The sequence below is a fragment of the Microtus pennsylvanicus genome, chromosome 1 (assembly GCF_037038515.1).
Source record: "Microtus pennsylvanicus isolate mMicPen1 chromosome 1, mMicPen1.hap1, whole genome shotgun sequence".
Lineage (NCBI taxonomy): Eukaryota > Metazoa > Chordata > Mammalia > Rodentia > Cricetidae > Microtus > Microtus pennsylvanicus.
This window is the reverse complement of record NC_134579.1, coordinates 129603782-129631233: the sequence shown is the minus strand read 5'-3', so window position 1 is coordinate 129631233 and position 27452 is coordinate 129603782. Positions and strand designations below refer to the sequence as shown.

Below are 27452 nucleotides of genomic sequence, written 5' to 3'. Positions count from 1 at the left end.
CACACACACACACACACACACACACACATATATATAGAATAAAAATATACCCAGATACTTTTACTTTTCTCAACTACTTTGCACCTGGGAGTTCCATAAGAACTTGAGCTATTTTGGAACTATTCAGGGTAAGCTTCTAATAATACCTCTCCAAAATAATAAACACATAGATATATATACACATATATATACATATACACATACATTCATACACACATACACATGTACATACACATATATATACATACACATATACATGCATACATACATGCACACACATATTCATGGCATTCTCTTTGGAAACCCCTTTATTATTTTTTTAAGAAGTGATTTGTATGCCTGACCTTTTTTTTTGGCTAATTTCTAAAAGTGTTTCCACTTTGAAATTGAGTAACTAAATATTCTCCAGCATTGCGACCTCTTTTGGATATTTATTTAGTCTTCTTACATGTCTTTACTTAGTTAATACCGGGAGAGATAAATACGGTGTTGCCTTTGCAGCGAAGCTTCAGTACATTAATATAAATTGTACACTAATTCCCCCAAAGCATATATACGTTGTAAACCTGAAGACTTTTCACACAGCTGCTTATTGCTAAACACTGCCTTGTCCAGAAGGGGACAATCTGTGTCTCTAATTGCTGTCACTGAAGCCGAGATTCATTATGTGACTTTCCCATTAAAATGTGAGCATTAATTTGTATAATGAAATATCACCCACTGCAGTGTTCATTAGCCATGCCCTACTGTATACGCCACATTGTTAGCTACCTAGAAACTGTAGTTAATTTCACTAATGGATATTTCCCTACTTAGTGTTTGCTAGAAAATTTATACTGTAACATTACCTCTTAAACTTTTAAGGAAATTTAAATTCAATCAATTATTTTCCACAAAAGTTTGGGATGTCATTAAAGGCAGGAAGAGCAGCCATGAGGGACGACAGAGGAACAAAATGGGCTTTTAGTTTGTCTTAGAGATAGGAAGGCTGCACTTTAGAACCAAACAAAAAGAAAAAAAAAGAGGGGGCTATCTCCTTTTGGAGACAATGTTCCTCTCTCCTATCGCGGCTCAGATGATGGTTCTGGGATGAAGGATGACAGCAGACACTCCCCTGTTGGAGGAGGCGACAGAAAAAGCAGCTCCATCTAACCCAACTTGTTCTGGGACAGGTGTTCATGGAACTTTCTTTGTGTGTAGTGTGTCACAGCAGCTGGCTAGCTCATGCAGCCAAAGGCCACCTAGCAGGCGGCACTCAGGGTTCCACTGGGACAGCAGCTTCCATAGTACTGTCCTGGGAGGAGATAGCATATCTACTGGCAGTTACCTTGTGCTGCAACTTCTTCCACGGATTTGAGCTCCCAAAGAGCCTACAGTGGCCATTCCCCAGACTCATACTTCCCTATGCTTATTGCGCTGGTGGAGAAACTGAAGCACAGCACAAGGGGTCAAGGAACCCTGGCCTGGTCCCAATCTGAGCCAGGAGTAGCACAGAGGCTGGTTGTCTCGCACTTCCCTGTTAGGTTACTTAGGGGTGGCGGTCACACCACGCATGTGCCTATAAGCCACTTCCTGCTCTTCTGCAGGCGGTGGTGTAGGCATGCTCTGTCAAAGAAAGGTCACAGTAATTCCCTAAAGCGAGCATGAAATTCAAGCAGCGAGCAATATCAGTACAGAGCACTGAGCGAAGGGACAGTTTTAGGGTACGACAGTTCCGGAAAATCGGCCACTTTAGCCTGGTAGCTACAGGTTGAGAGCATCAAGTCCCTGTTTCCTTTCCTGCGACAGGGTAGTAGGAAGAATCCTGGCCACCGATTTGCTAGGAGACGCAGTAGCAAAGCTGTGTGCAGAGCTAAGCACCAGGTCCTACATGGGAGGCTCAGGGAGTGTACCAGCTAGTGGCCGTCCTGCGGCACAGACAGCCCAGCAGTCCAGCAAGGTGACCCCCAGATGGCTCTCCTATCCCTGTGGACCTAGCACCCTTTGAAGATCACAAAGGAGAGCTCTCTTACTATCCTCGAAGGTTCTGTGTGAAAGGGAATTCTCAGACCTCACGACAAAGGATGCTGTCAAGGACAAGGGTGGGGCCTTCCGGTACCCCGGCCAGGCAGTCTCAGTTGCTATGTCACGGAAGCAGCACCAAGGAAGGCAGCCATGCTGGCAGGTGTAACCCAGAGACTCCGGCCTAGGCCACCTGACCACAGCTGAGCCCCCTGCAGATGCAGCCCAGGCTTCCTTGTGCCCATGCACCCCCGTGAAAAGGTCCCTACTCGGGGATGAGAACCAGTGTGCAAAGCACATCCCCACCAGATTAATAAAACGCCCACATAATTTGAGAGAGGAAAGAAACTAATGAGATTTATTTTTAATTAGTTGCTGAACTTTAGGGCCTCCAAGTTTTCTCCAGTGAGGTTGTTGATTACGTTTCTCTGCAATGGTCGGTGCTGCAGCCACAGACAGCTCTTTGGTCTAGGTCCACATATAGATAAGTCAGGATAGCAAAGCCGACTTGTTGGTCCATGGTCCACAAAGCATGGGATGATGCACTCATTGCCCGTTGGGGTGGGGGAGCATCAGTGGCAAACACAGACCTCCAGGAAGCATCAGCACCTGCCTGCCTCTAGCACAAGAAATGGACATATGTGACTCTTCTGAGTATCCCTCTGGAACCCCACTGCCCAAGGTGGTATCGGGCAAGGAGTCATAGAAAAGAAGGAATGGAATCTGTGTGTGCTTGGGACACCTCGGACTCTGCGATGACAGAAGCCAGTTTCCTATTGATCACACATGGTACCCTTAATGATGGGGATGCAGGATGGCAGGTGCATCACCTGTCAGCTTCACCCCCGTGAGAATATCACATGGCAGTAGGACTGTCCGCCCACGAAATCAAGAGACACAGGAAACAAGATATGCAGGACTGCTGTCTGTAATGGCTGTGGCTCGAGGGTAGCGCAGTAGAACACCTGCCTAGCATACATGAGGCCCGAAGTTCAACGGCCACTACTGAAGGGAAAGAAAGCCAAAGACAGTCCTTCAGAGTTCCGAGCATGACTTCTTGTGCTACTGGCAGACGGTGTAGTGGGTCAGTTTACACTTCTACTGTCATACAAATAAAACCTGTGCTTGAAGTTGCCATTTTACTAGGTGATGGGAGTTTTCAGCTCCATTATAATCTTTCCTTAGACAGAGTCCCACTGTATAACCCATGCTGGCCTTGAAGCTGGCTCAACCCCAGACTCACGACATTGCCTCAGCCTTGCCATAACCACCCATCACCTTACAGTCTGGCCCAACAGAGAGTCAGTGGGCAGTGTAGACTATGCAGACACTATAGACACGGTCTATTTCCCTGAGAACTCTGATTCATGCTCCATTCCGCCTGTGCAGACTGGATCTGAATTCAAATCATTGCCCTTGATCAACAGAAGGGAAATCATCCAGACATAGGTGATCAGGTCATCCAGTCCCAACCAGCCCAGGGTAGCATCTCCCAGAGCGGGAATTGCCCCGATTCCCCCTCCTTCAGGTTGGGTGGCAAGCATGCTGCCTCAACAGGAGCCAGACTGGGGGTGGAGGGTGGAGGGGACAATCTCTGGGAATCACTGAGTGAAGCTCAGGACTCCAGAGGTCCCGAAGGTACCTCCCATCACCCCAACCCCCACCCATCTGTCAGAAGCTGGGGTGGGGGGAGAGCGACAGAAATGTCCTAGCTACCTGCAGGCTCTCCTCAGCCCCCAGATGTTCAGAGCCGTCGGAACGCTGCTTCTGCTCAGCGCCTCTCTAATAAACAGGTGTTGGGAGAAGAAGAGCAGTAATTAAGTTAATGCAGTGAAGAAAAGGAAGGAAAATGGTTTTTATCAGTCGATGTCACACGATCAAGACTTCTAATAAAGATGGAGTGGGAAAGAGAGATACAGAGAATGGTCCCACCTAGAGCCAAGCCAATTAAATTGTATTCGTTACACGTTGGATTTTTAAATGCCCTCATATGCGTCCCTTACCGGAGGACTTTCAGAGGTGGCCCTTGGAAGTGCAGTCTCTTCTTCTCGTGGCCTGCTGTCCTCCAGCCATGCCATTTAGAAGCATGGACACCCAAGGGGCAAAGTGGAGGGCAGTTCCCCCCAGCTCGGCCGCGTAAGCCCCACATGAAATCGTGTATTAGCAAATAACTCGGTTTTGATTGTTTTAACTGTGTGTCATCTAGGCTTTCACGCTGCGGCGATGGGTGTTTACCTCCACGATTTCTAACGTGTAACACCCTCTGCTCGATGCAGACATACGAGTGTAAGTGCTTTTCAACTTCTTTGTTCTTAGATAAAAAGAAAATTGATCTTTATCTGGTTTCCATTCTGCTTTTTTAAACCCAGCAAATGCTGCTTCTGGGGGCAGGGCAGTGGAAATGTGATGTTTCCATGGCTTCTTTCATTTTCTCCCTATGGAGGAAGTTTCTGGAATGCTGCTGCTCCTGGCCCTGTCTTGCTTCTCGGTGTCACAAACTTTGGAAGTCTACGATATAGAAGTTGTAGGAACGAAACAAATGTCTCAAAGTTTAAAACCTTAGGAAGCAGCATCTACCTGCTGCCGCGCGGTTTGCCAGACTTGCAGAAGTCTCCTCTCCCGGCAGTAGGATGGGTGTGAACCCCACTCTCATCTCCATGTTGGGAGGCACCAGGAACTTTTACTGACCCTATCCCCAGGGCTGTATGTTCAAGTGAGCTAAAATCAGTTCCAATATACCTCTGGTCTAGTGTCCACTCCCTGTGCACAGTCAGCAGTGGAGCCCCACAGATTGTTTTCATGTCCCAAACATTTCAATGCCCTTTTACTCCCACCACTATTTAAGTGCTGTCGTCCGACCTCGGGAGGAAGACGAATATGCCGACATTGATATAACCTGAGAAAGTCAGGTGTCTGCGCTGATGACAATGACAACTCCCTGGGAATCTGGCTACTTCCCCTCAAGCACTCACTGCTTCCTTCATTTGGGAACTTGTTTCCTGAGAGCCAGGCTCTGTTGTCCTCCTTGAGACACAGCTGGACAGACAGACAGAAGCCTCTGCTCTCATGAAACTCATACTATAGTCAAGGGGAGAGAATTACAAAATGCAAATGCTTGAGTGTACCAGATGGGGCGTGAGCTGTGGAAGGAAGTGAATCAGGGGAATGAAGGGAAGTTGAGCAAGAAGCGAGAGGTGCTCAGAGGCCCTCTCCTCCCAGGGAAGGCTGGCCCCAGGGATGCAGCACTTGTTCCTCATGTCTTCTAGATGTTCCCTATTGGCTTGGCCCTTCCATGCCACCTTATGCCGAGCAGGGCTAACAAGAAAAGGGTCACTTTCCAACTCCAGCATTTGTTCTGCCATTCAGCCCTACAGGCAAATTCAGTGTGTCCCTCGAACTGGGGAGCTGGCTCAGCCAGTAAAGGCACTTGCTGCTAAACGTGAGGACCTGAGCTCAATCCCTGGGAGGCATGACAGCAGAGAACCCACTCCAGCAAGTTGTCCTCTGATTTCCTTCCATGTGCATGCTGTGGTGTGTGCAAACACATCCACATGCAAATAGATAAATGAATGTATGGAGAACAATTTCAGTTACCCCCCCCCCACCACTACCCATGTGTAAGGAACTCTCTCAGAAACAGGCTTACAGGAATAGCAATGATAAAGGTGGGACAAACGATGACCCTCACAAGTCTGAGGCTCTGCTCGGCTGGAAACAATGCCCATTGTAAGGAACAATGGAGCAAAATCAGGCTTTTAACAACATCTTACATTCATGCCAAAAATCAGGTAGGGAGTGGGAAGTATCTTCAATAGGGAGAGTGAAGTATCTTCAATAAGAATCATGTTTGAGGTAAGCCCTGGGTGACTATCTGGAAGGGGAACATCTGAGGTGGAGGCATGGCCATGAGAAGGCCCTACAGCAGGGACAGGCATTCTGCACTGCAGGGATAGGGAGAAGACAGAGAGTGCAGGAGGCTGAGGATGGGGTCAGGAATGGAGCAGGTTGCACTGCAGCAAAGCCCTTTGGGAGATCACTGCACAGTCTTAAAACGCCCCTCCGTTCCGTTTTTGGATGTGAATGTCCCATACAGTCTTGGGTGTTTGAACACTTGGTCCCCAGCTGATGGCGCTGTTCTGGAAGGTGGCAGAACCTTTGGGACATAGGGCTTAGCTGGCAGTTATGGGAGTGGACCTGCTTCTGGCTGGAGATCTCTGCTTACTGCCAGAGGTGAGAGCAAGCTTTCCCCTCCACCACAGACAGAGCTGTCCGCTATTGTCATCTTCCTTCCAGGAGGGGCTGTAGCCAAATCAAGTGTCTCCTCCTTTACATTTACTCTGCTTTGGCAGTGAAAAAAGTAACTAGCATGTGACTGTCAATGACTGGAGAAACATGCTCCAAGGCTGGTAGGGCTGTGACTATGCTCACCACACCCAGGCTACTACTGGTGAGGAAGCAGTCACCTATCTCCAGGGTTCCTTGGGGTGTCAGAGTTTGGGGTACCACGTAAGAAACCAATTGAGGGCGGTGAGTTCCTCATCTTTTTGATACGCACAAGACTTGTATACACTGGCTGTGTCTGCTCATCTCTGAGCAGAGTTATTGATTCTGTGGGAAATAGAACACAATTATTTTTGAAAATAGATGGCATATTTGTCTATCTTCTGCAGCAGCTCATACTCCAATAGATAAAGTGTCAGAAAAAAAATCAAAGAAAATGGAGGTGTCCATGACTCAGATAGATTTTTTTATATATATTGGCAATACACAAGCAACTAGCAGGAAGGCTGGAAAGAATAGTTGCCGGGGAACAAGGCAGAGATCTAAAAGAATGGCCTCCCTGCAGAGACTAGTGATCTAGACAAGCGGGGCCACTCTCTCTGTTTGGCTGAGAACGCCTCTAGGTTTCTCTTGAGACAACACCTAACCACCACATAAGCAGAATGACTCTACCTGTTCAGCCTCAAGGCTGGCCACAGGCCAGTCTGTGCAGTCATTTGAGGCCTTTTCTTAGAGTGGTTGGTCTGTTTTGATTTTGCCGCTGACCTACAAGCAACGGAGTCATCTGAACATGAGCTGAACCTACCAGCCAGAACCAACCTCTCTTTCTTTACACTGCCTGGAGACTGCAGTGAAAAGCCTGGGGGACACACAGGGCTGGTGATTCACACAGCTGTGGGCTCGGGGCTTCGTCTCTAGGTGCTACTCCCTGACACGTGGATACACCTAGATCTCTCTCACCTGTGTGTATCCTCAAGTGGACCTTAAGGTGATGGGAAGTCCGGAAAGTCTTCCCACAGTACGGGCAGTCCTTCATGGCCGAGCCCAGGTTCCTGTCTCGAAGCAGCGCCTGCTGCTGGACGCCCCCGGCGGCTCTCCCGGCCTCCTCGCCGATGTCTGCAGTGGATGAGAAACATTCTCACATCACTTCAGCACATGTCAGGAGTTGTTCGCACCAAAACTGCTAACACCACACAAAGTTAAACATGTCAATACTACACCTGTCTATTTCATTCTTTGAATCTGACAGAATGCTGACAATTCATGTATTTTCTTGTTATTCTCTTAAATTATTTCATCTTTCCTATCATCATTTTAAGCAGCATATGGTACCTTTATATTGAACTGAATTAAACAAGAGAAGAAACAGCTGTGTCAGCAGCTGGTTTGATTTCTTCTTTTTGCTTAGTTCCTATTAAATATTTTTTTTTCTAAAAGTTTAAAAATGTGGGCACTGGTAGAATTTGATTAATTCGTAATATAGACTAGCTAGAAAGTTCACTCCAGGACCAAAAGCACAGTTGCAGCTTTGCCAGTCACAAAGGGGGCCGGGACATGTCTCAGCTGACTCCCCGAGACAGGCAGACACCCAGCTATTTTGGGACAGGAAAGAAAATTATCCCAAAGCGATCGCTGCTTCCTTGTGGAGTTGTACCCATCCCTGACTGGTGGAACTGCATGAAAGGAAGAAGAAAACGGATGGAGATGCAGTTCCACAATTAGCCCATGATAAACAGACAGTGCCACATTCAAAGCCATGTGCGGAAGCTCAGCTTCCCAACTCCCATAAACTCTGAGCACTGCATTGAAATCTCCACACCGTGACTTGACAAGTCCCTCCGTCAAGTATCAATACAAATTTTTCCATCTTAATGTTATTTGTTATGCAGCCCAAACCATTATAAAGGAAAATGAAATTTATATACGGCTGCCTTTTGCACAGAAATGATTGGACATAATAGTAAATAAAGCTCAAACTATCTAGTGTTTCGGGGTGTGTTATTGCAGTACCCAGGGCCTGACATCTACAGAACGGGTCAGGCCTTAAGCATCTGTGCCTTTGAGGAGAGGAGGCAAGAGAACCCTCTCTAGACTCACTTCCCCACAAGTCTCTGGCCTCCTCACAGAGCAGAGGCTGAAGCCTCACCTCCAATCCCAAGCCCCTGAGACTGGAGGTGTCCCAGCCAGGGTTTCCAGCCCACCGTCTGGTCCTTGTGGTAAATTCCACTATAAGAACAAGGGAACCTTCTGAGATAATGAGCAGATCTGTGAGTTCTGCTGAGCCGAGAATAAATGAGATTTGTACCTTCCAAGCAATGGAAAATGCAAATTGCTTTTATTCTGCAACATCCATTGCTGGTGTTCTCTGCTAATGGCCAAAAGGGACAGACTTATAGACCATGAACGAGATGAAGGCAAACACACTTAATTCTTATTTGGATGTTGGCTCCAGGCAGCTATGCAAGCGCCCTGGCGTGGAACATCCTTTCTGCATTTGGACCATATGTGAGCAGATCACTACCCCAGAAAAGTACATTGAAGGCCTCCTTCTAATCTGATCCTCCCCAACTCTCCTTGTCACCATTGGAAGACCCATTTGGAGGGTACAATTACTTAGAGAGTTTTTAATTCGTAATTTTTACAAACGGGAGGATTAGGTTTATCCATAGCCAGAACTCTTACCCAACGCCTGTCACCTCACTGAGCACAGGATTTATAGGCATTCCAGCAAACATGAGAAGCACCCAGAGATGACTTATGGGTAAGGATGAAAAGCTCAGACAGTGTGGCTAAACTGGGCCCCACAGGCCCCACACAATGTCTCCCTGGGGGTCATTCACCAACTGTAAGTTGAGTGACCCAAGGCTTTCCTTTGGCTATGGTGGGAAAGCAGCCTGGGGTCTTGTGTATGCCAGGCAGCCACACCTCTAGCTGTTAGATTCTTTTTTGTTTTGTTTAAGACATTTTTATTTTTTAGTGATATATATCTGTGTGCCTGTATATGGGCCTCTTCACAAGAAGATCAGAAGAGGTCAAGGGATGCCCTGGATCTGGAGTTAGGGGCAGCTGTGAGCTGCCTGATGTGGGTGCTGGGGACCAAACTCGGGTCCTCTGCAAGAGCAGTGTGTACTTTTAACTTCTAAGCCATCTCTCCGAACCTATGCTTTATTTTCCTCCTTCTTCCTTTTCCCTTCCTTCCTTCCTTCCTTCCTTCCTTCCTTCCTTCCTTCCTTCCTTCCTTCTTTCCTCCCTCCCTTCCTCCCTCCCTCCCTCCCTTCCCTACCCTTTCTTTTTTCTTTTGAGACAGCATCTTGCCATGTAGCTCAGTCTGGCCTTGAACTCATAATCCTCCTGCCTCAGCCTTCTGAGTAGTGAGAGGTCTGTCCTGAACCACTGCATGAAGTCCACCCAGATTTGAACAGCTCAAATGCCCGCTCCCTTAGCTCATCCCTGCACCCCCACCATCCTCATTCCATAACATCTATCCATCTCATATCACCCAGACTTACTTTTCCTAGGATCTTTGAGTCAGTTTAAGAAATGATGTGCCAGATTAAAACTCTGCCTGGTACCACCTGAGAGAAGCCATGATGCCAGGAGCGCCCTGACTTAGGTCTGGAGGGCAACACCCGGAGCACCCTGACTTAGGTCTGGAGGTCAACAGCCACCTTTTACAGTTATAAGCAGGGCTTGAATACCAGGCTGAAGCCAATCAGGTGCAGGCCTCTAAAGGCAAATTCCTTCAAGCTCTCTTTCCCACGATCCACCCTGGTAGCCTTTTCCTGCAAGGAGCCAGTGTGCAAGAGCAACATGGTGGACGTGGAATAGAAGCTCTGTCCGTGATGAGGAAGGGCATATTTGTACTGGCGCTTTGGTGAGGACTTGCTCAGACTGTTCTAGGCAAACATGGGGAGAGGCAATACCCCGCTTTGGAAGGCTTTACCGAAGTTGTGATGACCTATGCCTGGCTATATGTCACTCTAAGTGATGGCCTGTATCTGTTTCCCTTTTATCTTTCTATCGTGGATATGTGTGGTCCAATAAAAGGAGTAAATTTGAAAGATAAACAGCTTTCTTTGCAGATTTAAGAGTTTAATTTTCACTTTACGCAGAAACAGTTTTCTCCGGGAGGGCCAGCAGGCCTATGGCGTTTACTCTTAAACTAATCCTTCTGGAAAAACAAACTCTGGGCCACAATGAAGGGGAATGGTGGGTGGTCCCAGGAAGTGTCCACAGAGGCAGGAAGCCAAGCGCAAGGAAGTCTGGGACCGGTTCTGCAGTCTCTGCCCAATGTACACACATGGGACTTGTTGGACGAATCCAGTTCAAACTGGTCCTGGAATGGGTGCTAGTGAGCGTGCACATGCTAATCTGCATTCAACCCCCAAGAACCAAGAGCTTTGGAGGACATGAAGCTCCTGAGGCCCGCTCTGCTCAGAGTACGGGAGTGCTCACGGTGTCCCTCTGCCACACTGCTGGGCCACATCCAGCCCCTGCTGCTGCTGTGCCCCACCAACACTGCATGAAGGAGAGCCCTGGTGTGGCCGCAGACCCCGAAAGCTGTTACACCTCCATGATCACCTGTCAGATGGTTAGGCAGCTATCAAATGGTTCAAAAGTTTTAAGAGATTTTTTAAATTACACTTGCATATTTGTTTTATAGTATGTGTGTGTGTGTGCCCACAAGTGCACAGGCCTGGGGCAATTAGAGCATAACATGCATGAATTATTAGTCTCTCCTTTCGATCCTGAGTAGCAAAACAAGGCTGTCAGCCTCTACAGCAGGCACCTTTGACACACTACGCCGTCTCAATGGTCCTCAACCTTTATTTCTCTCTCCTTCAACATGCAGAATTTCTCTTCCCTCCTATAAAACACTTTCCACAAGTGGTCACGAGGACAGGTTTGAATTTGTCATCTGGCCTGCTGTGATCCTCTGGTCCTGTCTGCTTCCGACGTACTAGCATACCCCTGTCCAGGGTGTATTCTGATGACATCTGATCGAGAAACTGACCCTGTGAGCTCTGTATCATTTCTCAATGCTTCTGAAAAGCACGGGGCCGTCTTTTCCAAAGCAATGCCTTACATAAATGCTGCTGCAGATAGCATTTCTGAGAGGCATGGGCTTGCTTCCGCCTCAGAATTTCAGAAACAGGTATGCGAAGCCACTGCTATAAACTGGGAGCTGCGTGCTGGTTAACACAAGAGAGAGAGAGTCATGTCATTTCAAGTTGTTTTAGGAGCATGCTTGGGAAAAGCTGTCAAGTGACAGACATTCCTAATTTCTTCTTCTCAGGGTCAGAAACTACGTCTCCTCCTTTCTTTTGCTTGTTCTAAATCTCTTATAACCGTTAGGTGAGGTCAGCCACCGAGGGGACATCAAGCTGCAAGGACGATGCTCCTGCACCTGGAGACCACAGGCCATATTTCCATCCTTGCCAACAGAACCAACCTGCAGTGCTGCAGATCCAAGGTGAATACTCAGGATGGCAAGTCCTCCAACTTTAAATACAGGCGTGTCAAAGTGGAGAAGGGCTGTCTGTCTGAAACCATCCCTGAGGCTGGCTCTCTGATTGTACAGCGCTCAAGATTTTTCATTCACAGGCACCTTGTGCATGATACTCTTTAAATTTTTGACTTACAAAATGATTTTGAATGGTAAGGGTGATTTTCCCATAGGTTGTCCTAAAACACTAAGCTTCCTTGATATATTTGCAGGGGCAGCTCCTAGATGAATTGGGGGTGGGGTCTTCTGGTTCTGTATGCTTAATGTCCAGCTGTCCCTAGTTAAGTTCCTCATCCCTCTGTGGCCTCAGTTCTTACCTCCTGTGATGCTGCAAAGATGCTGGAGGGGCCCCAAGCACACCCCAGGCTGTCTCTGCCCACTGCCTCAATTCACCCACCCTGGCCTCACCCTAGAACAAAATGAGGTACTAGGGGGTACATCTCAAAGATAAGGGGGAGACTGTGTAAAAGACAACATGTATTTCCTTCTGGTGTACTGTACTTCATGGACTACATTTCCCAACTTCCTTTGTGCTAGGTTGACACCAGGTGACTGGTTCGGGGCAATGAAGAAGAAACGTAAGAACAGAACCGTGCCAAAGCACCCTAACTCCTCTCTACCTCAGCACCTTCCTATGCAGGAGTTGAAATGGTAGGATCACAATGCAGGACACCGGCTGGCCTGGGATGAATGGGAAATAAACTTTAGTGACATTAAGACACAGAAATGGTCTAGATTGACTATGGCTACATCTCAGAAGAGGGCGGAAAGGGTGTAAGAAGGAGAGAACCAGAAAGTCTGCAGTGAGACTGTGTCTTCTAGATATGGCAGGGAAGACAGGGTGGCTGCCTAAACAAGAGCTGAATAACGATACTGCTTGTTGGGATGCCAACATGTGGGGGAAAATTCACGAGGCTCCACTCCTAGATGAAAAGACACAGGCAATTACTGCAGAGGGAGACTTAGTCTTTCCCAGGGATGAGCCCCCGAATGGCTATCCAATACTAAGTGGTCAGTCCTAAAAGCATATACATATAAGCAACATTAAACAGGCCCAGCAAGTTACATTTACACACACACACACACACACACACACACACACACACACACACACACGCTAGTTAAAGAAAGAAAGAGTACAAATTGGAAAGGGAACAGAACAGATGTGGGCATGGAAACATTTGGAGGGAAGAAAGAGAGGATTAGGAAAATGATGTAATTGTATTTTAATTAAATATAAAAAACTCAAGAGAAAGAGAGAATTGGCCAACCTCTTCTGGGTTTATACCAACTTCTGAAGTGATCCTATAAATCAAAGAATTGTGGGGGCGGGTCTTGTTGAATTGTGCCCGTATCATCAGTAAATACCAGGCTGCCTGACCCTTATACATCTCAGAATACATTTTAGAAAGATTGCTTAAAAATATAGTGATGATGATGTAGGTGATGAGGATGGGAATGACATCCTCCCAGTTTCCTCAGCCAGCGCATGTGGGAGCATGGTTTCCCGTGTACCGGAGCGTGTACTGCTTTATGTCACCACATGCCGTGGTACGGAAAATTCCACAGGCCTTCTGCTGTAACAGCCGCTACATTCCCAGAGATGACCTGTCAGCTGACTCTGAAAGCCTAAATGTGCACAGAGATCTCAACAACACAACTCTCAGTATTAATGAAGGGGGACAAACCTATGCAGAGCCCAAGAAGTGTGGGCATTCAGCTTAGCAGGTCCAGAGATAGCACATCCTTCTTAAAAAGCCTTTGCCCAAACACAGCAAGGCTTTCAGATCTTTCGGGGGGGAAGACCTTGGAGAAAGGTCCAAAGAATGCAGAGTTCCCCTTCAAAGCTTAATGCTGACTTCTCTCCTTTATGCTGAACGCTTTAGACTTCACAGGCTCCAGAAAAGCGATGATCATGTGGGCTGGAGAGGCGGCTGGGCTGATCAGAGCATACTGCTCTTGCAGAGTTCAGTTCCCAGTGCCCACAGCCGGCAGCTCATGCCCACCTGCAATCCCAGCTCTAGGGGATCAAATGCCTTCTTCAGGCCTACACACACACACACACACACACACACACACACACATGGCATACATTTACACACTAGGATAAATGTTATAATAAATATATAAAATAAATAAATACTCACAAATACAATTAAAAATCAAATAAATATTAAGCAATGATCATGGTGGCAAAGATTCTGAGGAAGTAAAGTGAGTCTTTCATTTCTGGAAGAAAATAACGCTTGCACACAAGCGGTAACAGGTCAGAAGTAACATGCTCTCTCTATTGTTTTATTAAAGCTTGCTCATGGCCATAGATAGTCGTGTTCAACAGCTAAGCATTAATACGGATGGGAAAAACATTTGGGGTTTTTTGTTTTGTTTTGTTGTTTTTCGTTTTTGGTTTTAAACCATCAGCCAGCTTCCTACTGGGTTACGGCGTCCAGGGCGTCAGATCGGCTCCAGAGCTCATGAGGTGAGGAAGTAGAATCTTCCCTATGGCTTTACCACTCACTTTCAACCTAAACTCAAAACTGAGCATAGCTCAATTTGATGCTGACTGGCAAAAAAGTAAGGTCTCTGGAATGGGGGAAATGGGACTAAACCATGTTTTTTTTTAAAAAAAGAAACAAAACATCAGATACTAGGGTTTCAAATCACTTCTCTAACGCAACATTTTTGATGAATTCAGTGAAAGCGAATGAGCAACACATGGATTAAATTTCCCCCAAGACACACTTGAGCTTCAGATCCAGCACTGTGGGCGACATGCTTCTGGTTTTACCTAGCCCACAGCCCTTCCTTAATGGTCAGAGTGGGAGTCTGTGGGACTTGCCTGCCACCTGCTGTGATTGGGCCACCCGTGGGGTCTCTTCCTTTCTTATCCACAGATGCTGCTATTAATAATATCCCTGTAATCCGTGGGCTGCCGGCTCCCGCTGTGGTTCTGAAGGCTTCCCACAGGCTGTGGGCAGTGCATTCGTTACTTTGATGTCTATGACCAAAATACCCAGCAGAAGCAACTGGAGAGAGAGAAGTCGTTTGTCTCTCGGCTCCTGGTTTCTGGGAATCTCAGTTCATCATGGCAGGGGAGTGGGGCAGTTCTTACTAGTGGGAATGTGTTATGGAGGCTCCACACATCACCGTGGACCAGGATGCAGGTGGGGCTAGGGAGGGGGAATCCAGACTATAGCCTTTCCTGGTGACCTACATCCAGGAGCCAAGCCCACCTCCCTCCCCAAACAGTGTCTCCTGACTGTGAACAAGGATCCAAGGTGTGAGCTTATGGGGCATCCCATATTCAAACTGTAATTGGTAGGCACTCTTAGTATCCAGATTGGGAGCTGTGATTGTGGCTGTAGCAGGCAGGGTTAGGGGGCAGATTACTTGAAACAATACATTCATTAGATGTGGGATATCCTTTGGGCTCCGCACATCTACGGTGGTAGTTTGAATGTAATGGGCCCCTCCTAATCTCAAAGGGAGAGGCACTGTTAGGTGTGGTTTTGTCAGAGTGGGTATAGACTTGGAGGAAGTGTGTCACTGTGGGGTAAGGCTTTGAGATTTCCTATGTTAGGTGTGGTTTTGTCAGAGTGGGTGTAGACTTGTTGGAGGAAGTGTGTCACTGTGGGGTGGGCTTTGAGATTTCCTATGCTTAGGATACCAACCAGTGTCTCAGTCAACTTCCTATTGCCTACAAGATGTGGGCCACTCCTACATTCTTTCAGCACCAAGTCTGCTTGCATGCACGCATGCTCCCCACTATGATGATAATGGGCTGAACCTCTGAACTGTAAGTGAGCCCCCTCAATTAAACGTTTTCCTTCTAAGAGTTGCCGTAGTAGTGGTGTCTCCTCACAGCAATAGAAAACCGTAACTAAGGGAGATGTTGGTACTAGGGACTGGGGTGTTGCTGTGATAGGCCAGACCATGTTTTTGTTTGGAGGAATTTGAACTTTGGTACTTTAGGTTAGGAAAGCAGTAGAATGCTTTAAGCATTGCTTAATGGGCTATACTAGTAGCTGCCATCTCCCAAGAAAGCCTCTGCTTCATATGGGGGTTCTGGGGGCCAGCTACTGTAGCTGGCTGCTCTTCTAGTCACCTCCAGCTCACCTAGATCATCTCCAAACCTTTGCTCAATCCTGCCACTACCAGTGGGGTCTCACCCCCTCACCATTTTGCTTTTGTCCCTCTCTCCCAGGCAGGCCCTGACCTTGTAGATTCCCTGCTGCTTCCTGCTCTTCCTGGAGCTCCCTTCCCAAAATTCGCAAGGACACTTCTCTTTGGGCTTGCGCCCCACATGGCCTCTGAGGGAATCAGCCTCTCATCCCCATGTAACCTCCAAGGGAGCCACTTGTGGTCAGGTTGCAGAAGAAGCCTCTGCCTTCCCCACTCTTTGATCTGGCCCTTCAGTTCACTTCTGAAGCAGAAGACAAGTGCCCTGGACATTGTGGTCAAGACTCAGTTCACAGTGAGAATGCAGTAAATACTTTTAGGAATAAATCAGAGTTAGCACATGCCTATAATACCAGCCATTCAGAAGCTGAGGTGGGCTAATCACAAAGGCAAAACCAGCATGAGCAGGTTGGAAAGGTCCTGAAAAATAAACTGAAAAATAAAAAGAGAGCTAGAGGTGTAGTTCCATGGTAGAACACTTATCTGTGAAGTCCAGAAGGTAAGAAAATTGGGATTTAAATACTAGGACTAGCACTCATGAGAGAGAAGCTGCTGTGGGCAGCCTGGCAGCGAATGACTTGAGACATCACAAAACACAGAGATTCTATGACTTGATTACTATTATACTTATTTGAAAATATTAAAATACTTTCCTTTATTATAACTTGAGAACTCCTATCTCAGAAGAAGGGGGAGGAAGAGGAGGAGAGGGAGGAAGGAAAGAAGGAAGGAAGAACTATAGAAAGCTCTACTTTCAGCACACCGTAAATCCCCAAAGATTTCTATATAATTTATTTTCCTAAGAGGGGAAGAAAAAACATGGCTTTTAAGATCCTCTTAAGATAATTTACAGCCTCTTCTCCTTGGGTGGGGTGGAGAGCAGGTTGGAGCCCTCACTGGAGGGATTCTTTCCCTAGGCAGCTGTGGCCGAGCTGGACCCATCTTTTCTAAAAGCCATTTGGTCAGTCGCCATAACTTGTGGAGCCGAGTCTTCTCCTGGGGACTGCACCTACTGAGAAGAGAAAGGCTGCATCGGAGACGATGCCTCCCCTGGAGACGTGTCATGCCATATTCTTTTTTAAACAAAGAAGACATCGTAAGCACCTTGCAATATCTTTCATTTAATAGTTGGCAGAAGGCGAGTCCCTGGTGAATGCTGGCCTGTGTCTTTCTCTTTAACCAGCTGAGTGATCCAAGCTTTTAATATAGCCGTTCCAATTATTGTAAAAGTCATCTGGTACCTTATAACCACAAATATTGACAGTTTATTGCACAACACATTCCTGACATTTGAAGGTCACACCATACATAATACATAGTCTTTTACAAAAGTGTCTGGAACAAAGAGATACATGATACGCAATTACCTCTCCCAGCTTGTATGTATGTATAGTTCGGGGCTGGCTGGAGGCTGCACGGGAGGCACACGCACCATTTTAAATAATCTATTAAAGCAGCAGGGAGACAGTCGTGATGGATAATTATGAAATGGCTCGTGGACACGCCTTGGTTGGATTGGCTGGCAGGGCAGAGGGTCTGGCCAGTTCTCCTCTGCTGTGTTCAGGTCACAATGCCACTTTGGGGCACAGAGCCCTGCCCCACTTCACAATCGGATTTTTCCCCCAAAGCCATTAAGCATAAAAGGCTCACAGTATGTTCTTGTTTTCATACTGGCTTACATGTAGTTGAAAGGAATTTAAAAACAACAACGAAAAGTCATCGGGCTCCGGGCCCACACTGCCAGGGGTGCCCAACAGAGGTCTGCTTATGCAAACAATGTAGCCCCTATCCCAAGACTCTGTCATCACAGAGACGACAGTGGCACCCCGATTCTGACTTAAGTGCTGTGCGGGGGTCATGCAGCTGTCAGGCTTGGGTGCACATCAGGACAAAAAGGGAGTTCCCAAAAACTTGGCTCACGTTGAGTGTGATGGCACATATCTATAATCCCAGCACTTGGGGAGGCAGAGGTCAGAGGTGAATCACAAGTCGGAGGCATGCCTGGGTTACGTAGCAAGAGCCTGCTCCCACCAAACAAGAGCAACCAAGAAAAAAAAAGACCTTAAACAAACGAACAACAAGAACAAAGACCCCAAAACTGGTTAACACTGAGGCTGCCCTAGAATTCTCTGGGGACACGGGTAAGGGAGATGCTGGTTTTGTTACCCCTTCTCTAGGGGTTTCTCTGCTTTGTTCCCACGTGTAAATTCTATAGTTATATTGGGTGGACAGGTTCACAACGTGGGCTGAACAGAATATTTTACGATGCAAAATGCCTCAGGCCAAAACCGGTGTCAGTCGGTCTAATGGTAGAAAGCCTGCAAATCCAGCCCTCAAGACAGGCTGAGGGTGGCTGGGAAGTCCAGGGCAGCCTGGACTACGCAGGGAGCTGAAGAGCAGCCTAGCCACACAGCAAGAGGCTGTTTCAAAGAGGTCAAAACAAAAGCAGCAGAAAGGCCAAGTTATGCCCATTCTTAGCTGTATAATCCCGAGCAAATCAGCCTTTCTAAGGTTCCATGCTCTTATCTCATAACCCAATGGCCTGTACAGGATAGGGGAGAGACAGCTTTCATCATAGAGCTCAGAAGGTACTTCATACACAGGGGCTCTTATCATGGGTGGTAGCAGAGGGTTGGGTGACAGGCAGGAAGTTCCGGGGTGACCTGAGGTCTCTCCCAACGCCCTGACTCATGGGATGGCACACATTCAAACTCTAGAACTGGGATCAGTACTCGTTTCCTGAGCAGTCTAGGTTGGAGCGGTTTCTGCACAGCTCTTAAAACCGCAGCAATTCTCCCAAGTTAACAGCGGAAAAACAATTCAGGCTGCAATTGAGCTTCGCATAGATGACAATCTTTAATCACAGATGAAGCGGCAGGTCATTAGAATCCACGCCGAACTCCCTTCCAGATGATGCAAGCGGCTGGCATCTAGTATATAGATGTGTGTATGTGTGAAGCGGCAAATGTGTGTGTGTGTCTCTCTCTGTCTGTGTGTGTCTGTCTGTCTGTGTCTGGCTGTCTGTCTGATTGTGTGTGTCTGTGTGTCTCTGTCTCTCTCTGTGTACTTAGCATCGTATTAATATAATCAGCAGATCCTTGAAGCATCAAAAGCCCCTCCAAGAGTAATTTTCTTTAGGCTTCTGTAATCAATGTCCTAAATTTAAGATACAGGACCAAAATGATTTCTGAAAAGATGATGTGTTTATCAGCATTAATGGCAGGCAAGAAGCCTCCTCAGAAAGAGCCCATTTTTGCCTCTGAAAAGCATTCCTGTTAGGATGTGTGTGTTTCTTTAAGAAGTTAGTCTGTTTTAGAGGGTGGCAGTAAGACAGGGCACCACGTGAACAGGAGGTTGCTATGGTAAATATGCATTTTTTATTGAAGAGTAAACAGTGGCAGAAAACAAGTGTCAATTGCCAGCACTGAAGTTCCTGCCATCTCTGAGCTCTGCGGACCTCTGGCCCTCTTAATTTGAGAATCTTTATCAGAGAGACATCAGCACTAGATCAAGATTTAAAATTGTTTTGAATAAAGGCCCATCTCTTTAATACCATGTAATGATAAATATTTTGTCTGGCATGTAAAAATTAGAAATAAATAGCAACAACAGCAGATCTATCCAGGGTGTTGGCAGAAAGCATATCTTGCGTGCTCGAGGCCCTGGGTTCGAGCCCCAGCAATGGGAAAGAAGTCGATCCAGCTGTCAGCCCTTCAGAGATCTTTGCCTCCCAGTTCCGACTCGGGGCCCAGGCCCTGGCCGCCACCTTGGTACTTACAGACACATGGTGGACATGGCGTGTGTCCTGTGAATGACCCTTGTAAGAAGGCTGAGTTCCAGGGCATCTCAGAGAGCACGATAGACCTGTCTGCCGCACTTGCTTTAAAAAGGGCTCCCTCTTCCCTCCTGCACCAAACGGCAGGAGGGAGAATTGATTCCCGGCAGTACTTGGTTAAATCTACTTATTAGTGGGAGTGGCTTGTGTCAGAGCCCACATGTGGACCCCAGAGGACAGCTCTGTGGAATCAATCTTTCCTTCCACCTTGATGTGGGTTCCTGTGATGGAACTCAGGTCACCAGGCTTGGGTGGCAATTGCCTTTACCCACTGAGCCATACAGGCTTGGCCCTGTTTCTGGTAGGTTCTTGACCATCTTGTTTTCCTCTGGTAGAGTCACCCACCTGGCCCTTCTCAATTAGAAGTCAACCTCCAGCCCTCCCTACTCATGATGACTGACAGCTCCAGTCCCATCCAGAGTGGGTCCTTGACTAGTTTTGGGGGACAGGCACACTTCACCCTTCTCTGACACTAGTTCTACATATAGCATGTCAAATGGTACTGGAAGTCTCATCACACGTAGAACAGAGTGAATGCGCATTCAGCTGTACCACACATGAGGGAACAGAGACATCAATCAGTGAGCCTGTCCACTCTAGGCCTGGCGTCCTGGGAAACATTTCAGGTAGAAAAGTCAAACCTGCATAGCCTTTCTGTGGATATGCATAAAAGAAACACACACCACTGAGTTATTAAAGACACATCTCTAGGTCTGCGAGTGGCAGGACACATACTCCCTAGGTCCAAGGGGCAGCCTGGCTCTCTCCAGACACAGCGATGTGCAGCGGCTTTCCTATCCTCCTGAACGGGCTGCAGCAGCTGAGGGGGCCTACTCGGAGCCTGAACAGCTGAAGACACTGAGGTCCTTCTGAGTCTGTGAGATGAGATCTCATTCCACCCTGTACTCACTCTCTGCCATCTGGGCAAACGGTGTGGTGGGTGTCTGCTGACTGGTGGAGAACCGGATGGCCAGGTGCTGGTGCTTATGGCAAAGGAATCTGCTGCTTGCTTTCTGCAACCCTGCAAAGCCAGAGGCTGCCACAGCTGGCTCTGGGCTCTGACCTGGCACTGCTGCATCTGAGCTATTTGTAAATGCATCCTAACTTTGCCCAGCCTCCAATGTGGTGTGGCCTGTAATATGGGAATCGAGGCCCCTGCTCTGTAGTCCCTTGTGAGAACCAAGTGAGATCATGAGATGGAAAGGCCATCTGGTGGATTCTCAACTCACAGTGCCCCTCCCCTTTTGCCACCTACAAGGTCCAAAACACAATGCAGACCAAGCCAGATAAACCAACAGGTGATGGTCCAGGTAAGGGAGTCACGCAGGAATGCACCAGCTGGTTGCCCCTCTCCCGCTCCGTTTGTAAAGAACAAGAAGGTTTCCTGTTGCTGGGTGTCACCTGGCTCCCGGTGGTAGGAACCTTAACAGTTCTTCACACATTCCCATGTTCTCTGGCCCAGAACCAGCAGACTCCTGGGGCACCTGCCCTGCAAACATTCTTCTGAGGTGAGTAGGTGAGTGCGGGGTGGGGGTGGAAAAGGGAGTACCCGAATGAGTAGGGGGCTAGGTGACAGAGCAAAGGGGAGGAAACGACAGGCCACAGCTGTCGCCTCACCATCCTATCTCAATGTTGAAGCTGCCTCCCCGAGTTTCTCTTGAGCACCTCATCCATTACATGGGGATCAGTCTCGGGATCTTAGTTTTACAATCCAGGAGCCAACACCTAAGAAGGAAAGCCTGTGCTCTGCCCCAGGAAAGCTTACCTCAGTGTGGAGAGGCAAAGATCTTAAAGAGAAATACACTGATGAGGAGCTTCAGAGCTTTCGCGGGGAGTGGGCAGTGGTGCAAGAGTGTGTTGGGGCTTGTGGAACGCAGCGTGGGTAACCTCCTAGGAACTTTTCTCAGTGATGTCCGGATAACCATAAAGATCCTGTCCCTACTCTCCCATCCTTTCTGCTTTGGACCATCTTAAGCTCCCATAATGACCTCCCATCACCTGGTCGGGGGATTTCTCCCTCCCGGACTTCAGTGTGTCCCCACACCTATCTTCCTTCTTGAAAGACAAACCAGCCCAGCCTTCCACCTTTACCCTGAATGGCTCATCCGCCAGATTTATAAGGACTTGTTTCCAGAATCCTGTGCTGGAAGAGACGCTCTCTGACCAGATGAAGCAAGGTTTGCTCAGTCATCTAGAACTTTCTGAATGACCACCTGAACATCCTTTATCTAAAATGCTTGGGACCAGCAGCATGTCAAAATTTCCGTTGCTTTCTCATACACACACACACAAATCAGGCTCTGAAATAGTGTATCCAAGGTTGGCCCAGAACTCACAATATTCCCACATCAGCCTCCTGAGTCTGGGACTTCAGGTGTGCACCACCATGCCCAGCCAGAATGTTCACATATGTGCAATGACGTAGTTTGGAGATAAAACACAAGTCTCAGTAGAAACTGATTGGTGTTTTACATCCATCTTCTAATTATCAGGCTAAAAGTAATATAAAGTACTTAAAAATATTTAGTCTCTCTCTCTCTCTCTGTGTGTATGTGTGTGTGTCTGTGTGTGTGTGTGTGTGTGTGTGTACACATGGAAGAGGTCAGGGAACAACTTTGGGAAATTGGCTGTCTCCTTCCATTGTGTGGGTTCCAACCTTAAACTCAGGTACTCTGTCACGGTAGCAAGCATCTTTACCTGCTCAGCCATCTTGCCAGTCATTATCTGATATTTTAATGCACTGCCACTGGCACATGTTGGTCAGGTGATGCTGGTACTCTGTGCAAAGTCTCCGATTCTGGAACACTTTGAATTCTGGATTTTAGCTAAGGGATACTTATGGGGCCGATAACCTGCTTGACCTACCTCCTGCACTACACTGTCTGCTCACTGGAGATTGGGAAAGATCTGTTGCACCCATTCACATACCTCTAAAAACCACTAGGCCACAGAGATGCCCCATAAATACCGACCGAGAGGGCGAAGGGTAGGTGGGACTGGAGAGCACAGGGTGGCTCTTCTACAATGGTGACATCTCCAGGAACTGCTTTTTCTTTTGTGGGCTAAAGTCACCTGCATGGACCTGCCATTCTTCCTCCTAGGAGAACCAAGCCTAAGTACAGACGGCCTGTCCCTGTAGCAGCTCTTCCTAGCTATGAAAATGACACAGGACACAGGATGTCTGGTCTCTCTACAGTCCCAGGTCCTATTCCTATTCCCTCAACCTGTCTAGCCACTTCTCCTGGGGTTGATCTCTCCTTCAGAGGGTGATGGGTTTGGACTCTCTGAGTCCAGCTCCAAGGAATTGTGAAGGAAGAGGGGAAAGAGGAAAAGGAGAAAAGAGTGGCATGGAGAATCTCACTTCCCCAGACTGCCCATAACTCCTTCTGTGGTAGGGCCCTTCCCTGTCCATGCCTGCCTCAGTCAGAACCCAGCATCCACACAGACAGCTTCAACTCTGGAGTGCTATGGGGAGCCGCACCCCAGAGGCAGGTGGTCTGCTTTGGGCAGGCAGAACTTTAGTCTGTGATCGGCTGGGTGGTGCAGGCCCCAGGCAGGCACATCAGGCGGTTCGTTCTGCCTTCGTGCCTCTGCTGAGTTTCTGGGCCTGAGGATAAAGTCTGTGCAGACATATGCTCTTGGGGGTGTCCGCATGCACTGCCAGAGTGAGGACGGAAGCTCAGCTCTCCCATCTGTGTGATGCTGATGGGCTGTGTCTTTGCCTCACTCAGCCTGGAACCCGAAACCTTCGGGCTTCTCGTAGCTTCCCACCCTTTCTACCTGTGTTCCCCACTCCTAGCCTATGTTCTAGTGAGGTACCTACCACCTAGTGTCTACTCCCCAGTGCCTCTTTGACCCTGGTGACTTACTGGGGCACCACTGGTCATTAGCAAGGTTCATGGCCCAGGGTAGCACTGAATAAATATTTCCTGAATGGGGAACAGTTTGACAAATCTACACACCTTTGCTCAGTTAGATATGGGAAGAAAAGCACAGGTTTTCTGGTCCCCTTGGAAGCCCTTGGGGACTGACATTCAAAGCGGTGCCATTCACGTATACAGTAGCTCTGCTGGTCCCCGTCATGCTAATTCCTGCCCCGTAACCAAGAGAGACAACTAAAACGTCGCAAGGTTACACAAAGCTCCTGCCCCTTATCCTCTGACTTCTCCTTAGGGGAAAATTGCACCAGAATACATTTCCTCATCTGTATGTTAAAGCACGGTTATAATCCACCTATCATGATTGCAATTTTGGGAATCAAAACGCAGATCCAAAACAGCAGTATGAGCTACATTGTAGCCACATACATTATAATAAATTAAGTCAAAGAAAGACTTCTGCATTAACGGCTGCCTCATTTCTTTAATACCCTATAAGAATATTGAATCTTATCCTCCCAAGAACTCTGCTTTCCCCCACCTGCTGCCCTGGCTGCTGCATCACTATTGCCCTCCTCCCACAAGAGGAAGTGATGGAGCTTGCTGCCCAGGGACAGCAGGACCGTACAGTCGGAACAGCGACTGTATATGGCTTTGTACAGTGGGCTCAGACCCACCCTAGGCCATAGAGAGGCTGCCAGATATTCCTGGTCATGGGCCTGTAGAAGTTTCCAGAAAGAATCAGGCAGAGTGGCCAGCAGGTTCATACTCGCTACTTCTCTGGCCACTGTGACAAATCCCTGACATAACCCACTCGAGGAACGAAAACTTTTATTTTTGTTTGTGGCTTCCAGAAACACAGTTCATTGTGGTGGGGATACTTCCTCCACTCGGGGGCTATTGAAGCTTGCAGTGTGCAGCCTATTCATACCTTAGCAGGTTAGGAAAGCAGAGAGCTTGGGGCAGAACCACAAGCCAGTAGCCCTTCCTTCAGCTACTTATGCTCCGTGGACCACAGTCCTGAAGTTTCCACAGCCTCCGTAAACAGCGCCATAGCTGGGGACCAAGTGTCCAAACACATGAACCTGGGAGGAGCTTTCCCATTCAATACATAGCAAGGCTGGCTGAGGATGGGTGAACAGACAGCTCGGGGAACATGGGCAGGAAGATGGGGAGGACTGTGGTTTGAATGTGCACTTGAATGGCACAGCCCAAGTCCCTTCCCATGCCAGGACCTCTGACTCAACCTCTATACTATATAGGAGGTAGGACTCCCAACAAATTGAGAAAGGCCCTGCCCTGCAGAGTCTCCATGGGCTCAATGTCTGCAAGTTTGGAGCATTCCCACCCATAAGGTCAGGCCGTCCAGCTTCTCAGACTTCATCTCCAAAAACCCAGCCCAGGGACCAAGGAACAGGAACTTCCAGGCTCCCCCCACTGGCCTCTTCCCCACACTCACTACCTGGCCACCCTCAGCCCACACACATCTGTCTGACTTTGCCGTCTCAGCTGAGCCGATTCCGGACGCCCTCTCCACCTCTCAAACCAGCCATAATAACCTCAGTTGAGCAAACAAGGCAGAAGCCTCCGCACTAATTCTCATAATTATGATGGGTTTATTATTTCAAAGTCAGCGATGATTGTGGGGTCAGGTACTCAGAGGAAGAGAGGAAGAAACATCCTTTCAAGTAACAGCAGATCTCCCTTGATTCTGCCAGGGTACCAAATTGCATCCAGAGATGCTGAACCATGCACTCTGAACCTTAGTCAGATTTCAAAGAGGCCTGGGGAGGAAGAGCATTGATCAGAGAGGAAGATGCTGCCCTCAGAGAGCCAGGAAGTCCAAGGACTTCATCCCAGGCCTTGGTGGCAGGGGCTGAGTGGTGAGTGGATGACGAGGTTTCCTCCCTGCTTCACTGGCCTGAGGGGTCTTCCTCACGCGTGACACCTTGCCTTCACCTGTCTGCTCCAGGCTGGGGTCATCTGACCATCTCTGCTTTGCTCTTCTGCGGGGTTCCTGTCACTGTGGCTGCCACAGAGCCTGCCCTGGCCTCCCTGGTCCCCTCGGAACCATTTTCTGAACATTTCTGCACACTGCCACAGTGCTCTGGATCGCTCGCTAATTTTTATCACGTGGCTTGATTGCAGCCGACTTACCAAGAGGACCCCGTGGGTCTGCCTGTCTCATAATCACCGACAAAAGCCAAGCGAAAGGCTGGCCCGCAGAGTCGCTCAATAAACACATGTTGGCTGACCTTTCCATTGTGAAAGACACCACTGTTATCTCCTCCAGGGCTCTCTTCATAAAGCCTCTTGAAGGAGCAAGAAAGAGCCAACCAAAACACTGAAAGCCCTTTAGACCTTCTGCCCCCAGCTTCTTGCCGGGTCTGCGCCCCAGTGTTGGTTTCGCCCCCTCTTCCTGTAACCCTTGAGCAGACTCATTCAGCTGACAATGAGAACGAAGTATTCAAGACAGGTGGGGTACTATCTGCTCCAAACTATGGTTCGTCTCTGATGGAGGGGCTGTCCAGGAGAGCTTCAGCGAACAGCAGAGGAACATCTGGAATGTTCTAGACTGACCTGTGAACCTTATAGTGAAATTTAGGGCAGAGGAGACACATGCTGGTAAAAACTAACTTTCCCTTCCTACCATTAGCGTCCTGTGGACAAATTTCTGAGGCTAGAATGCCTCTCAAATGGGTCCCTTTCTGAGAATTCTTTTGTTTTGCTACAAAAATTTTCCTTTTGTGGCTCAGATCGGCCTTGAACTCACGATCCTTCTGCCTCAGCCTAAGTGCTGGGGTTATGTGCTTGCCTCTCCACGCTCGGCTTTCTCTGTGTGATTTGAATTTACTATCACAGCATCCCTTCAGAGAAGAAATTAACCACTAGCCCAAGGCACAGACGAGGAAACTTAGGCAAGCAGAGGCTGAATATCGGGTCAAGGTGAGGACGGAGCAAACTGAAGCAAAGGTCTCCAGACTCCTGACCCTAGGGCTGAGGTCAACAGCGAAGGACTCTGACCCAGGAATCACAAGCTAGAAACCATGGGCCGTAAGCTCCTGTATTTCAGGACTGGATTAGGAGCTCTGTAATAGAGCATGGGAGCCTAGCTTAGAGAAGAGGGCTGGGAAGACTCAGGTTTGGGACTCTCTGGTAGTCAGCCTTGGTACAGGAGAAAGACCACGTCCCCACAGAGGGCTGCTGCCCAGGGAAGGAGAGTGAGGAGGGTGTCCCTCTGCAGATGGGAACCCTGGGCCCTGGGTGTACTGGCCACTTTTCCCTTTTGTCACCTATCTTTGCTCCCACACAGTCCCAGCTGTTAGCCTTTCATCCCAGGGAAAGAAATCAGACAGAGAGAGGGGGTGTGCCAAGCCCAGCATTCCACCCTGGCAACATCTAGAGATTAAGGGAAAGTTCGGGCTAAAACCACGAGGTTTTATTTGTTTACTTATTTTTCAGAACAAGAAATAAATTGGATCACCTCTCCCCAGCCACTCAGGCTCATGATGACAAACTCAGAGGCTAGTAGGAGGGGTGTGTCTGAGGTCTGGCCCTTCTCCTTAGGGAATCACTTGGAAAACACATGCCATTTGGCGCAATCTGCTCAGCTTCAAAGGCGAAGAGAATCCTTTCAGGGGTCAAGGACCACTGTAAGGCAGGTAAAAACAATACTTCACTCGCTCGGCCCTGCTGGGCCAGCACGCTGCTCTGCCACGTGGGAAGCCAGTGGGCTCTTGAGTGTGGCACCAGACACCCCTCTTAAGCACAG

The 27452-nt window shown here is 48.2% G+C and overlaps 1 protein-coding gene across 6 annotated transcripts in view; it reads right to left on the bottom strand.

The window, feature by feature from the left end:
- Znf536 (zinc finger protein 536) overlaps window positions 1-27452 on the bottom strand; it is a 454511-nt gene that overhangs the window by 163838 nt on the left and 263221 nt on the right. For all 6 annotated transcript variants that reach the window (XM_075984305.1, XM_075984285.1, XM_075984327.1 and 3 more), the window contains one exon: window positions 7243-7398. In XM_075984305.1, coding sequence (XP_075840420.1) covers window positions 7243-7398 — 156 coding nt within the window. The remainder of the gene's footprint in view (window positions 1-7242; window positions 7399-27452) is intronic.